Genomic DNA, 13,817 nt, shown 5'->3' on the forward strand with positions numbered 1-13,817 from the left:
GACGTCACCAAATTATTTCACGAACTTTAATTTGTTGTGCAAAATACGCACCAACACAAATAAACATTTGTTTGTGATGTGTATTCCTTGTATTTCGCATTGAAATGGTCTCCTCTTGCTTTATTTTCTCAATTTTCAAATGGTCCTTGTGTATGTAATGACAAGACACTTTCCTATATGAGAACATTATACAAATACAAGTAATCTCAATGTGAAAGAAGTCAGAAACGTATTACAATTATTTTATTCATTCTTTATTACTCATTAACCTAAACTGTATTTTATTCTGTTTGACAAATGCAAACAGACCTATACTGTGAACCTTTAAAACTGCTGTATTCCTTTTTCTTTTAAATCACCCAGAATTTCCCAATCTTTATCTAGAGTCCCTCAAAACAAAACATACAAATAAAAGAAATTCACAAAAATAAAAAGTGCATTCTGTTGTGAGTCCTGTGAATACATTATATTTAAGTTCCCCTGGGCATTCTCCTGCCTGACCAGCCGCCAGTCACTTCAGGAAACGTACTTTATCTAATTTCCTCTGCTATGAAAAAGGCAATTAGGTCCTTCTGAATGACATTTTGTGGCTTTAGACAAGAGTTGTGAAGACAGGAGTGTGTGGAGGAAAGCATTATTTTATTTTGTTCAGGTGTCTCCAAGTATTGTTTTAGTCTAAACTGACAGCAGAGATATACAGTTGAAGTTTGAAGATTACATACTTAGGTTGAAGTCATTTAAACTTGTTTTTCAACCACTCCACAAATTTCTTGTTAACAAACTATAGTTTTGGCAAGTCGGTTAGGACATCTACTTTGTACATGACAAGTAAATTTTCCAACAATTGTTTAGACATTATTTCACTGTATCACAATTCCAGGGGTCAGAAGTTTATACACTAAGTTGACTGTGCCTTTAAACAGCTTGGAAAATTCCAGAAAATGTTGTCATGGTTTAGAAGCTTCAGATAGGCTAATTGACATCATTTGAGTCAATTGGAGGTGTACCTGTGGATGTATTTCTAGGCCTACCTTCAAACTCAGTGCCTCTTTGCTTGACATTATGGGAAAATCAAAAGCAAATCAGCTAAGACCTCAGACCACGTCCAGCTGCAAAAACAATAGTACACAAGTACAAACACCATGGGACCACGCAGCTGTCAAACCACTCAGGAAAGAGAGGCGTTCTGTCTCCTAGAGATTAACTAGAGATTAATGTATTTTGGTGCGAAAAGTGCAAATCAATCCCAGAACAGCAGCAAAGGACCTTGTGAAAATGCTGGAGGAAACAGGTACAAAAGCAACTATATCCACGAGTCCTATATCGACATACGGTTTGCAACTGCACATGGAGACAAAGATCATACTTTTTGGTGAAATGTCCTCTGGTCTGATGAAACAAAAATAGAACTGCTTGGCCATAATGACCATTGTTATGTTTGGAGGAAAAAGGGGGAGCCTTACAAGTTGAAGAACACCATCCCAACTGTGAAGCACGGGGGTGGCAGCATCATGTGTGGGTGTTTTGCTGCAGGAGGGACTATATTGAAGCAACATCAAGACATCAGTCAGGAAGTAAAAACTTGGTCACAAATGGGTCTTCCAAATGGACAATGACTCTAATCATACTTCCAAAGTTGTGGCAAAACGGAGTAAGGAAAACAAATTCAAGGTATTGGAGTGGCCATCACAAAGCCCCGACCTCAATCCTATAGAAAATCCGTGGACAGAACTGAAAAAGTGTGTGCGAGCAAGGAGGCCTACAACAAACCTGACTCAATTAAACCAGCTCTGCCAGGAGGAATGGGCCAAAATTCACCCAAATTTATTGTGGGAAGCTTGTGGAAGGCTACCCGAAACGATTGACCCAAGTTAAACAATTGAAAGGCAATGCTACCAAATACTAATTGAGTGTATGTAAACTTCTGACCCACTGGGAATGTGATGAAAGACAGAAATAAATCACTCTATACTATTATTCTGACATTTCAAATTCTTAAAATAAAGTGGTGAGCTTAACTGACCTAAGACAGGGAATTTTCAGGAATTGTGAAAAACCGAGTTGAAATGTATTTGGCTAAGGTGTATGTAAACTTCCAACTTCAACTGTATGTATGTATATTTGTATGTATGGATATATATATATATATATATATATATATATATATATATATATATATATATATATATATATATATATATATATATATATAAAATAAGAGCCGATCTGTGGCAACAATTACATTTGTACCGTAACTGAGCCGTGATGTTCTAATGCCAAGAGAGTAATGGCGGTATGGGGTTAGGGGTATCACGTGTTGCTTCTCCTATTGAGCATTTTACATCTTAACCATACCTAAACATTAGGCTACTCTTGTTCCTCATGCCAGGACACATTTTCACAACAGCTATTATAAGTGACAGCCATTATAAACTGTCCACAAAACAAACATAAGAAAATCTAAGTATTCAACAAGGACATGAGGAAGTGACCCTCACAACACCAGTAGAGCTAATTACCTTTATTGCAGTCTGCAATAGTGCTTATTGGTAGCCTTACTAGTAAATGAGACTCAATTGATACTCTTAATGCTAACTTATTACGATCAAATGGCTCACAATTGGTATCTCGTCAATCAAGTATTTGCGTAGCCATGTGCTACAGACAGAAGAAAATAATAATTTACCTCCCAAAATATCAACAAAGAATGCCACATTAACTAAATACAGTACAAACGCTGGAAATGCCGTTTATTTGAAATACTGTCTCCAATGCCCTGAGCTGACATTACCCAGTAATTCCATCCAATGATACCCACTAACACGACTCACTTAACAATTTTGTTTGTTTCCTGCATAAAGAACTTACGCACAATCAAAGAGAGAAAATATTGTTTCATAAAATATTTCAAGTCAGTAACCCTGTCTAGTCAATAAACCTGATACTCAGTGAACGTGCGGTTAAGAGCATTTCTTCAGTCAAACTGAAGCAAACAGATAATGCCTTTCCCATTCTCAACGTACAATGGGCTATTAATAATAAAAAGATCTTTTACTCAGTGCAATTTTTTTGAAAACACAGCCATGGCAAACAAACGGATGCACACAGATCCACACCGGAGTTAAAACAATTAGCGCAAATGAACTAGCTTAAACTCAGAAGCACCCGAATCCATTCCAGTCAATATCGGTTACAGTAACCAAAATACAAAAACGAATGACCATTATGATTCCAGTGACACATACCTGAAAATACTTATTTGGACATCCAACATGCATAAAGCCTTTCTTAATGGCACATTAATATGCACTCCATCTTCAAACCCGCAGCCCACGTGAATTTAACACAGTAAGTCACATTAACTTTCACCAGTCCAAGTAATCCTTCAGTCCATAGACCAGTCCAAAACCTACAGCTTAATAGACAACAGTGATCAGACTACACCAAGTAGTGCGAAGGGATTAAAGGATATCAATCAATATTTCTGTCTTCTTAATTCATACAAAAATAAACTAATTATAGTGATTATTCTTTATCTGAAGTACAAAACATCATTAAAAAACAAACAAAATCTTGATCCAGAGGGAAAACTTAAAAATTCACAAGAAGCATAAGTCAAGACGCATGCATGGAACTGAGCAGCAGAGGTACAAATGGGTGCCGCGCTTACATTTAAAAACGGACAAGTCATGCAGGTCAGCCAAGGCAGGCCTGTCTTTCTCCTGCGATTACTGCACTGGAGCCTCTGTGCTGAGCTGTACATGGTGGCACTCTAAGTGCAAGAAGGAGATTAGGCTGCAATGTCTCTGCCCACTATCGTTTACTTGGAAAAGCAATGGCTTCCAACTGTAGGCTACATCTGGAGAAGGGCACTGTGCTTACCAGACGGTTAACCCTTGTCTGTAATCTGACTGGCTAACTCTATATTCTACATAGTTGTCTCAAAATTACCCCCAGACCCCAACCCAGCCCACCAACTGAGTTGAGCTATTGTGTGTGTGTGTGTATACATCAATGTTTAGAGTAAGTGTGTACTGTATGTTAAAGATGGTGAGCAAACTTGGAAATTTGACAAATGGCCTGGGACAAAAATTGAGAGCTGTCAGCTTGCCAATTTGGTCAGTGAAGAATAGCAATGTTGTGATCTGTGTCAACGATGGAGGGGTGGGAGGGAACAACTTCCTATCAAAAGAAAAAAATGCTTGTATATATAAAAAATGCCTGTGGCACCAAAACCGTTAAATTAGCAACATATCAATATCTCAAAGACTAGTGTTAAAAAAGTGTTCCCTTTGGGATGTAGTGGACAACAGTTGCAATGTGGCAGAAGAAGTGTGGTACTGTTGGAGCCCCCTGAACAGGAAATAAGACTAAGAAAGCCATCAAAACAGAGGCGTTTTGCTGCACTTCTCCAGTTGAGATGTTGGGGACCAGAGTAGTGAGGCTAAAGTGGGATCTGGGATATGAAGGGTTCATTGAATATTTGTTACAGTTTGTCCTGAAATATATAGAGGTTGTTAGTGGTGGCCACGGCGATGATGTTGTCCTGAGGGTGCCAGGCCGTGTGGAGGATCTTCTTGTTAAAGTCCAGGCTGTCTACACTGATCTCGTCCTTCTTGCGCTTCCCACCTGTGCACACCTTGCGGGGCTTGAGCACAGAACGAGGCTTACTGCTTTCCCGAGACGCCTCCAGGGTCACATCCTGCCGGTATCCTCGGTCAAACATCCTGAAGAAGTTGTTGTATGAGCCTGTCATCACAACACTGAGGAGGACAAGGGTGGGGAATGAAACTGAGGTAGTGGCAGACTGACAGTGGTTTCACATCAGTCTTTCAATCACAGAATCAAAACACTTATTTATCTCAGGCACATTAAGACCGTACAAAATTCAACTGTATTGTGGCGACAGGTAGCCTAGTGGTTAGAGCATTGGGCCAGTAACTGAAAGGTTTCTAGTTCGAATCACCGAGCTGACAAGGTAAAAATCTGTTGTTCTGCCCTTGAACAAGGCAGTTATCCCACTGTTCCTAGGCCGTCATTGTAAATAAGAATATGTTCTTAACTGACTTGCCTAGTTAAATAAAAGTTAAATAAAAATAAATGTAGAGTCAGGTCCATAATTATTGGCACCCTTGATAAATACAAGCAAAAATATTTATAAAAATAAACACTGACCTATACGGTATGCAAAAAGGGGGAAATTCATTTTTTTTTTTTACTAATACAATAGCTCAGAGAAAGAGATATTGTTTAACAAGTCATTTTTAAAAAGTCAAAAAGATAGGGGTCAAAACTATTGGCACCCATGTTTTCAGTAGTCTAACACCCTCCCCGTGAGAGGATAATGGCACAGCCTTTTTCTAAAATGTTGAGATTGGAGAACATGTTGAGAGGGATCTTAAACCATCATTCCATACAAAATCTTTTCAGATCATTGATATACTTTGTCTGCTGCTATGGACTGTCCTCTTCAATTCAAAGTACAGATTTTCAAGTCCGGAGACAGATGGCCATTGCAAATATGTTGATTTTGTGGTCAATTAACCATTTCCACCACCATAATTTACTGTAGGTATGAGGTACTTTTCTGCTTCTGTTTTTCAATGCCAAATACCTCTATTTTCATGTAATCTGACCATAGCAACCGGTTCCAATCCAAGTGCCAATGCCGTTTATCAAACTGTAGGCGGAGTCACATGAAAATGCAAGGGTGAGCCTTGAGTTCTGTTGGACAGCGATAAAGGAAGCCTTTGATAAGGCCTGTGTCGCTCAGTTCAAATGAGGGGATATCCCCATGTACTGTATCTTACAGTATCTACAGCCTTTCTTCTGTAGGCCAAATGGAACATAACATTACTATGTACAACATAGTAATAAATACAACTATTACTCTTTAACGTGTCCTCAATGTCTAACATTGATCTAATGCAGGGATGGGCAACTTCAGTCCTCGGGGCCTGATTGATTGCCCCAGCTAACACACCGGACTCCTATAAACAACTAATCATGATCTTCAGTTTAGAATGCATTTTTTTTTAATCAGCTGTATCTGTTAGGGGGGGGGGGGGGACACCACTCCAGCCCCAGAGGACTGGAGTTGCCCATCCCTGATATAATGTATCATACAGCATCAACTTCATGATCAATGTCAGACAGCTATTCACAATTCTAAACCTAATGCTAAACTTGACTCTCACCTGTCGTTTCCATTCCAGCAGCACTCAAACTTATCAAAGATGCAGTCGTTCTCATAGAGTGAGCACAGTTTACTCCTGAGGTATTCATGGACCTGTTGGGAGGAAAATTATAGTTTATTAAGACACTGAAAACAGTACATTATATTTGCACAGAAAATACATTGGTTCAGTCTAATATAAGCATACCATCGAATGTCAAATGATAACAAATGATACAATAATCAACTGAATGTATCCTTGCTTGAAAACCATCAAATACAACAAAGGCCAATACAGGACAGGTGTACACGTAAAGGACACATGTATACACTATATCTCCCCCTACTGGAAGACTTTGAGATATATATATATATAATATATATATATATATATAGATATATATATAAAACTAAAGATTAGAGATTTGACAAGCAAATAGAATTTTGGACGCAACATCCATGATGCCACCATCTCCCACCACACAGACACCAGCTGACCTGATAAGTCTCTACTGGACGGGACTCCATGTTGAGGTCCCAGATTTTGACAGACAGGTAGTCCCGGGTCATCATGTAGCGCCCACTGTGGCTGAACTTGACATCAGAAATGGAAGAGATAATCTCAGAGAAGAATGAACGATTGCTTGGATCTTCAGGCTCTTCAAACACTGAATGAGACAAGGAGAAGTGTGCTCGCTTAGTCAGTTCATTGGCTAGATTTCTGTTCAGCACTTTGTGAAATCAGCTGATGTGAGGGCTTTATATATAAATTTGATTGAGTAGTCAATGACAGGAATGGACTCTTGAAACATCTGCTTCCAAGGTCTCTGAAATCTCTGCTTCCAAGGTCTCTGAAATTTCTGGGCTTCTCAGTACTTTTAACCTGTCTCCGAAAAACTGGGTACATGTAGTAGTCATTTCAATCAATATACCATTTTAGTCACTTTACCTAGTCGTCTCCACAGGGCACAGCATTCTTCTGTCTGAAACTAAAATCTTTGACTCCACTGTCAGATGCCACTTACGTTTGGAGTGCTGGTCACAGAGAGCTGATGCTCTCATGTCACAGAGGCGGATGGTGCCCTTGCTGCTACTGTAGACAAATGTGTTGCACTGGTTTGGATGGAACTCTGCTGCTGTAATCACTTCTGTCAGCTCCTCCATGTTGACTGGCTTGATGTCCACAATGTCTGAGGAGGTCAGTGAGGTCAAGGGCAAAAATAACAGCTCTGACACCACCACAGATAAGGGGGCTCCTGAACTACCCTATCCCACAAATGATTGAATTGTGCTTTATTGAACTGTCTCAGTGAAATTGATACAATACTATCCAAGACAAAGTCTACACACACACAGATTTTTTTTTTTTAAATCAGACAGCAGGAAATTGAGATGGATTAAGATCACCTTCATCAGACACTGTGTTCATCAGACAGACTGAAAGGAAAAGTGATGATGACCAAACAGAGGATACTAAAGCTGCGGTCAGTGATCTCTAGGTTCCAGAGATTGATGCGAAGGTCATCAGCAGACAAGTAGGTCTCACAGTCACTGTTGACCGAGATGGAGTTGATGTGGTAGGTGTGTGCATTAGCAAACACTCGCCTGGGGCTGGCCTCAACCATCAGGTCCATCGGCTGAAACACTGGGACCTATGGTGAAGAAGAGATTTAGCAGGTTCTGTAGTATGAGTTGTGTGTGTATAGGATTAGGTGTATAGGGTGAGTCTACACACTCTTAGTTGTGTCATTGTTGGGGTCTCTGAGTGTGTAGGGTATAGGTAGTGGGTACATGAAGGTCTACACACCCGTAGTGTTGTGACGGTAGTGGGGTCTCTGTAGCGCCCATCCTCTTCCTTGAGGTTGTACCCCTCTGGTCGCTTGTCCCGTTCACTGATTTTCCACAGCTTTATAGTTTTATCTGCAAGACAACACACATGTATGTCACACTGCTTCTGCACAAGCTAAATATTTCTGTTGATCCCTCTCCTATTCAAATCATACAAATGAATCAAATTAATAAAAACAGCTTATCTAGAGTTTCCCCATCTTCACCAGAGGAAGGGCTGGGGAGGATAAGGCTACATGCACACACTGCTCTGCTGACCATTTGTGGACAAGAGGAACTGTGCAGCGTTCTTCTGAGGCAGCCACCGGATCTTGTTGATCTTCTCCTCGATCTCAAGGCTCTTCAGGTAGTCGAACTCGGGCTCGTGGCTCTGGAAGGTGCTGTAAACATTGTACTCCCCACGGCACTGTGGCTGGTTCTTGCTCTACTCAATGACAACATGCATAACAGATTCTGAGACAAGTTTCAGTCAAGGAATTGATTTTAGTGGACTGTGTTGAGCAGGATCCTTTACTTACCTCTAGCTCCTGCTGAAAGATTACTACGCGGCCCCCCTTGTCCCCAGTGGCTAGTAGCTCCCCAGAGTGATTGAATTCCACAGTGGATATGATGTCAGCTGTTGGAAATAACATAACAAGTAGTAGGTTAAATTTCTTATTGCAAAATAATAGATGTATCAACATTTGTCATGGTTTTTTGGGGGGTGGTGCACTGATTTCACTACAGAGAGTAATACTAGTAGCCTAAATGTGATTTTGAGAAGCTGTGGAAAGCAAGGTATAGACCTACTTAACCACACCAGAGGGAAAATGTAAAACAAACAGCATCGGCAGCTAACCGCTTCCATAGAATTCTCATCCGCTGCCTTTAGCTCAACAATCTCTCCCTTATGACTGAGGTTGGCACAAGCCTGAGTGTAGGGTAGTGCTATCCCCAACACAACAGGAGTGCTATGGAGAAGTGCTTGACTCAGCTCCTGTCACAGCCACACACTGCCTCCCCACAGTTCCAATAGGAACAGACAAAGGGGAAAGGAAACAAGCAGAATAAACTATATTTTGCAGCAGCATGAAAACTGTTGCGTGTCCCACATTGCCACTGTCTGAGTCTTGCAGCCTTTCGCATGTCTGAAAGTCTGTTTAGATTAACTTAAAGGGACAGGCACACAGCAACCAGGTTTCCATCCAACCTTTTTATGCGAGTAAAGTACACGCCAGGAAAAAGTGACAGGCCTGATGGAAACTGCAAATTTGTTGGAAAATGTTCCAAATGTCGACAAAACACACTAGACAAGATAGGACTTTTGTGTGTCTGTAAATGTAATTATGAGTGAAACGGCAGTTGAAACACTTATGCACAAATGTCGACATAACTAACATATCGAAGCAAACTTTTGAGTCACGTGATGATATATTGTGTTGTCCTCCCGCTACGACTTGGGAAAGCATGCAGTTTATTAGGCTACAGATTAAATAAACAACGAACTTCACAGGGTGGTGAAAGTACACTGAGATCAGCTTGATGCTCCTTTCCAATAAATATTGAGGGTCTTATTCTGGTGACATGAGGATCGATGATTGGCTGTTTGACAAATAAAAACACTTTCTCTTTTGTCTATTATAATCTCATCACATAGGTAAAACCCGAATGCATCTGTGAGCGTAGAGCGCATGTGCCAAGGCCAGAGTAGTCACATTTTCTATACAATGCACTTATTGTGCGTGACAAAACCATCAGTAGAGTTGAAAATGCGATGGAAACCAATTGAACTTGTACTTTTTAAACAGGTACATGGTAATTTAACCGTAAATGTTATACAGTTGAAGTCAGAAGTTTACATACACTTAGGTTGGAGTCATTAAAACTCGTTTTTCAACCACTCCACAAATTTCTTGTTAACAAACTATAGTTTTGGCAAGTCGGTTAGGACATCTACTTTGTGCATGGCACAAGTAATTTTTCCAACAATTGTTTAGATAGATTATTTACTTATAATTCACTGTATCACAATTCCAATGGGTCAGAAGTTTACATACACTAAGTTGACTGTGCCTTTAAACAGCATGGGGAAAAAAATAAAACATGTCATGGCTTTAGAAGTTTCTGATAGGCTAATTGACATCATTGTAGACCTCCACAAGTCTGGTTCATCCTTGGGAGCAATTTACAAACGCCTGAAGGTACCACGTTCGTCTGTACAAACAATAGTACACAAGTATAAACACCATGGGACAACGCAGCCGTCATACCACTCAGAAAGGAGATGCATTCTGTCTCCTAGAGATGAACGTACTTTGGTGCGAAAAGTGCAAATCAATCCCAGAACAGCAGCAAAGGACCTTGTGAAGGTGCTGGAGGAAACAGGTACAAAAGTATCTATATCCACTGTAAAACGGGTCCTATATCGACATCACCTGAAAGGCTGCTCAGCAAGGAAGAAGCCACTGCTCCAAAACCGCCATAAAAAAGCCAGACTACGGTTTGCAACTGCATATGGGGACAAAGATCATACATTTTGGAGAAATGTCCTCTGGTCTGATGAAACAAAATAAAACTGTTTGGCCATAATGACCATCGTTATGTTTGGAGGAAAAGGGGGGAGGCTTCCAAGCCGAAGAACACCATCCCAACCGTGAAGCACAGGGGTGGCAGAATCATGTTGTTAGGGTGCTTTGCTGCAGGAGGGACTTGTGCACTTCACAAAATAGATGCATTTTTAGGAAGGGAAATTATGTGGATATATTGAAGCAACATCTCAAGACATCAGTCAGCAAGTTAAAGCTTGATCGCAAACAAATGGACAATGACCCCAAGAATACTTCTAAAGTTGTGGCAAAATGGCTTAAGGACAACAAATTCAAGGTATTGGAATGGCCATCACAAAGCCCTGACCTCAATAGAGAATTTGTGGGCAGAACTGAAAAGCAAGAAGGCCTACGTACCGGACTCCGTTACACCAGCTCTGTCAGGAGGAATGGGCCAAAATTCACCCAACTTATTGTGGGAAGCTTGTGGAAGGCTACCCAAAACGTTTGACCCAAGATAAACAATTTCAAGGCAATGCTACCAAATGCTAATTGAGTGTATGTAATCTTCTGACCCACTGGGAATGTGACGAAAGAAATAAAAGCTGAAATAAATCACTCTACTATTATTCTGACATTTCACATTCTTAAAATAAAAGTGGGGATCCTAAGTGACCTAAGACAGGGAATTCTTTACTAGGATTAAATGTCAGGAAGTGTGAAAAACAGAGTTTAAATGTATCTGGCTAAGGGGTATGTAAACTTTCAACTTCAACTGTATTTAGGTGCACTATATCATCACGCACAGCCTTTATCCACAACAAGTACATTTGATGGAAACATCTCTGGAAAATGCTCATATTGTTTTTATGCATATTTTTTTTAAATTTCACATGAAAATCTGTTGCCAACTGGATGGAAACCTATCTACAGACATACACAGATCCCTATATCTTATGTGCAACTAGGCACACCGTCTATGCAGACTAAACCCAATTAGGCTACTAGCTCTCAAATTAAAAAGCAAAAGTGCCAGTGTTCCCAGTATCTTAATGAGTTTAAGTGGAAAAGTACAACAGTTAACATGGGCTCTTTACCAATGCTTTACTAACCTGCATCATGAGATGAAGAAGGCTACATACCAAAACTGCATGGCATGACAGAATATAGCTCCGTCATGAGAATCACCCAACATCATCTTACCTTTCGTTTTGGGCCACTGACCATTTCCAGACAATCAATTATGCACCATCACATCTGATCGCAAAATTAACGTCCCTTTATTATTTGACATGTTTGGTGGGTAACGTAAAACTTCAATTAAACAGTCTCAAAAAGCCACCTGTCCCTTTTAATAGCTGGGCAAAGGCACACATTTCAGCAAATAAACCTTTTGTCTAAATAAATTGTTTACAGGGTTAACATGAATAGATTACCAGGTTTAAAGTTTGATGTGTTACATTAAATAATTCAATAATGACTTTTTTAAAATTATGGAAATCATCTGTTTTTTTTTATCACGAGTAAGAAACTGCTAGACATTGGCTGATAAAAGCAAGCTACTGTTAACTGGCAAGCACAAAAACAGTCAACAACTTCAAAATAGGCATACTAAGACTCAATGACTGACACTGTGTGTACATGATAACACAGTGCAGGCAATGCATAGATTGATTGCTTGAAGTGAATGCAGGAACTAAACAAAATCAACTAGTTATGCAAATGAGCAAACGTCTGTATGCATTAATAGATGCTTGGCTCAAATAGATGCCTGTCTCTAATAAACGCTTGTTGTGTTCCGTGATTTTAATTGAAGTTATGGTATGATGTTTTGAGAGGAGAGTTGAAAGTGAGTCGGTGGCTGTCGTTGCTAACTGCACACTACATCAACTAGCTAGTTAGCAGTCTAGAGTCTGAATCATCAGTCATACCTTCAGCCACATCGTCATCAATCGCTCCTTTGACTTGAGAGAAACACCACTGCACATCATTGCCTCCGCCGCCAGCTCCTAGAACCGCACAAACATTAATGCTTTGAAAATCAAAAGCTGCATCATCATGGTTCTGATGTCAAAGATTAATATGAATCTTATTGATCAGCATGCTTTGTTTATAATCTTCTGACTACTGTAGGTACTTTTCATAAAACATCATCAAGAGAACTATTGAGCAAAATAGACATCATTGCTTGCTAACTTTAGCTCCAATACAGAGTGGAAGTGATAACTAACACAAATATAAAGTTAGGTAACATTATCTATCTAAATGTCGATGGTAGAGTTAGCTAGCTAACCGAAGCCTCCACTATCGCTGGACAACACATGCAGAGCAACGTTTACACTCCCAACTCGTAGACGTACTACGCTAACCTTAGCTAGCTAGATTATGTCTAAATATCAAGAAAGCGGACAATCTAACGTTACAGCAAAACAATTTGTAGATTTTATGGGCGATTAACTTGACAATTTTATTTATGCGTCATAGTTAGCTAACGACAGTAGCCTGCTAGTTAACTTTACCTGCCATGGTGGAGAGGGAATCTCTGTCGAGGAGGGCTTGCCTTGGTTGGGGCCCTTGCTTATCTTTCCAGTTTACGGTGCTAGGGTGTGTACAAGCAGAATCTCGATGAGTGCAGGTGAATCGTAAAGCTACAGAGTGTGTGGCTTTCCCCCTACTATTCTTCAACTTCTCATGTCACTTATCTTGCTTAGCAGTGCTTTGACAAACAGCAACTCTCCCTTGGAACACCTTGCAAAAGCCTCTTGTTTAGCTGGCTGCTTGCTTGCAAAATTTTCCCCTCCCTGCTTCTACTTTCAAAATGGCGCAACCTAGTCCTGCATTGACGTCAGTGAGAGACAGACTTCTTCTTCTTGTGAATTTCCGGTAGAGCGATACGAACCTTGCTTCAGCAGGATGTTGTAGCTTTTCCTTATGTCATGCCTCATTGGAATGGATTTATTGATAATATCTGTTGGAAAAAAGTTTGGATGTTGCCACACATACCTACTTGTTAACAAAATGAAGGAATTTCCTTTTAAATTATCCATAAATATTAACCACTATATGAAGAAGATTAAGGAAAACATAAACTCAAATTGCTCCTTTTGTAATGACCACCCAGAAACAGTGCTGCATCTTTTTTGGCATTGTATTCATGTAAGAAAACTGTGGCAAGACATCAGTAGATTTATAATTGAACACATTTAGGAAGATTTTACACTATTGTGGAGAGATGTACAGCTTGGATTCTTTACATACGATAGAATAAG

General features: G+C 40.0%; 1 protein-coding gene across 1 annotated transcript; it reads right to left on the reverse strand.

Annotated features, from left to right (window-relative positions):
- Positions 1 to 232: 232 nt before the first annotated feature.
- Positions 233 to 13,411, reverse strand: LOC115111558 (serine/threonine-protein phosphatase 2A 55 kDa regulatory subunit B alpha isoform). Its single transcript, XM_029637718.2, has 10 exons — positions 13,068 to 13,411; positions 12,480 to 12,557; positions 8,542 to 8,639; positions 8,282 to 8,447; positions 7,983 to 8,095; positions 7,650 to 7,827; positions 7,201 to 7,365; positions 6,674 to 6,843; positions 6,198 to 6,289; positions 233 to 4,763 (listed from the first exon to the last, which is right to left on the reverse strand). The coding sequence occupies exons 1-10, from the start codon at positions 13,072 to 13,074 to the stop codon at positions 4,487 to 4,489; spliced, it is 1,344 nt and encodes a 447-aa protein (XP_029493578.1). The 5' UTR covers positions 13,075 to 13,411; the 3' UTR covers positions 233 to 4,486.
- Positions 13,412 to 13,817: the final 406 nt, after the last annotated feature.

The sequence above is a fragment of the Oncorhynchus nerka genome, linkage group LG27, assembly GCF_034236695.1.
Source record: "Oncorhynchus nerka isolate Pitt River linkage group LG27, Oner_Uvic_2.0, whole genome shotgun sequence".
Taxonomy (NCBI): Eukaryota; Metazoa; Chordata; class Actinopteri; order Salmoniformes; family Salmonidae; genus Oncorhynchus; species Oncorhynchus nerka.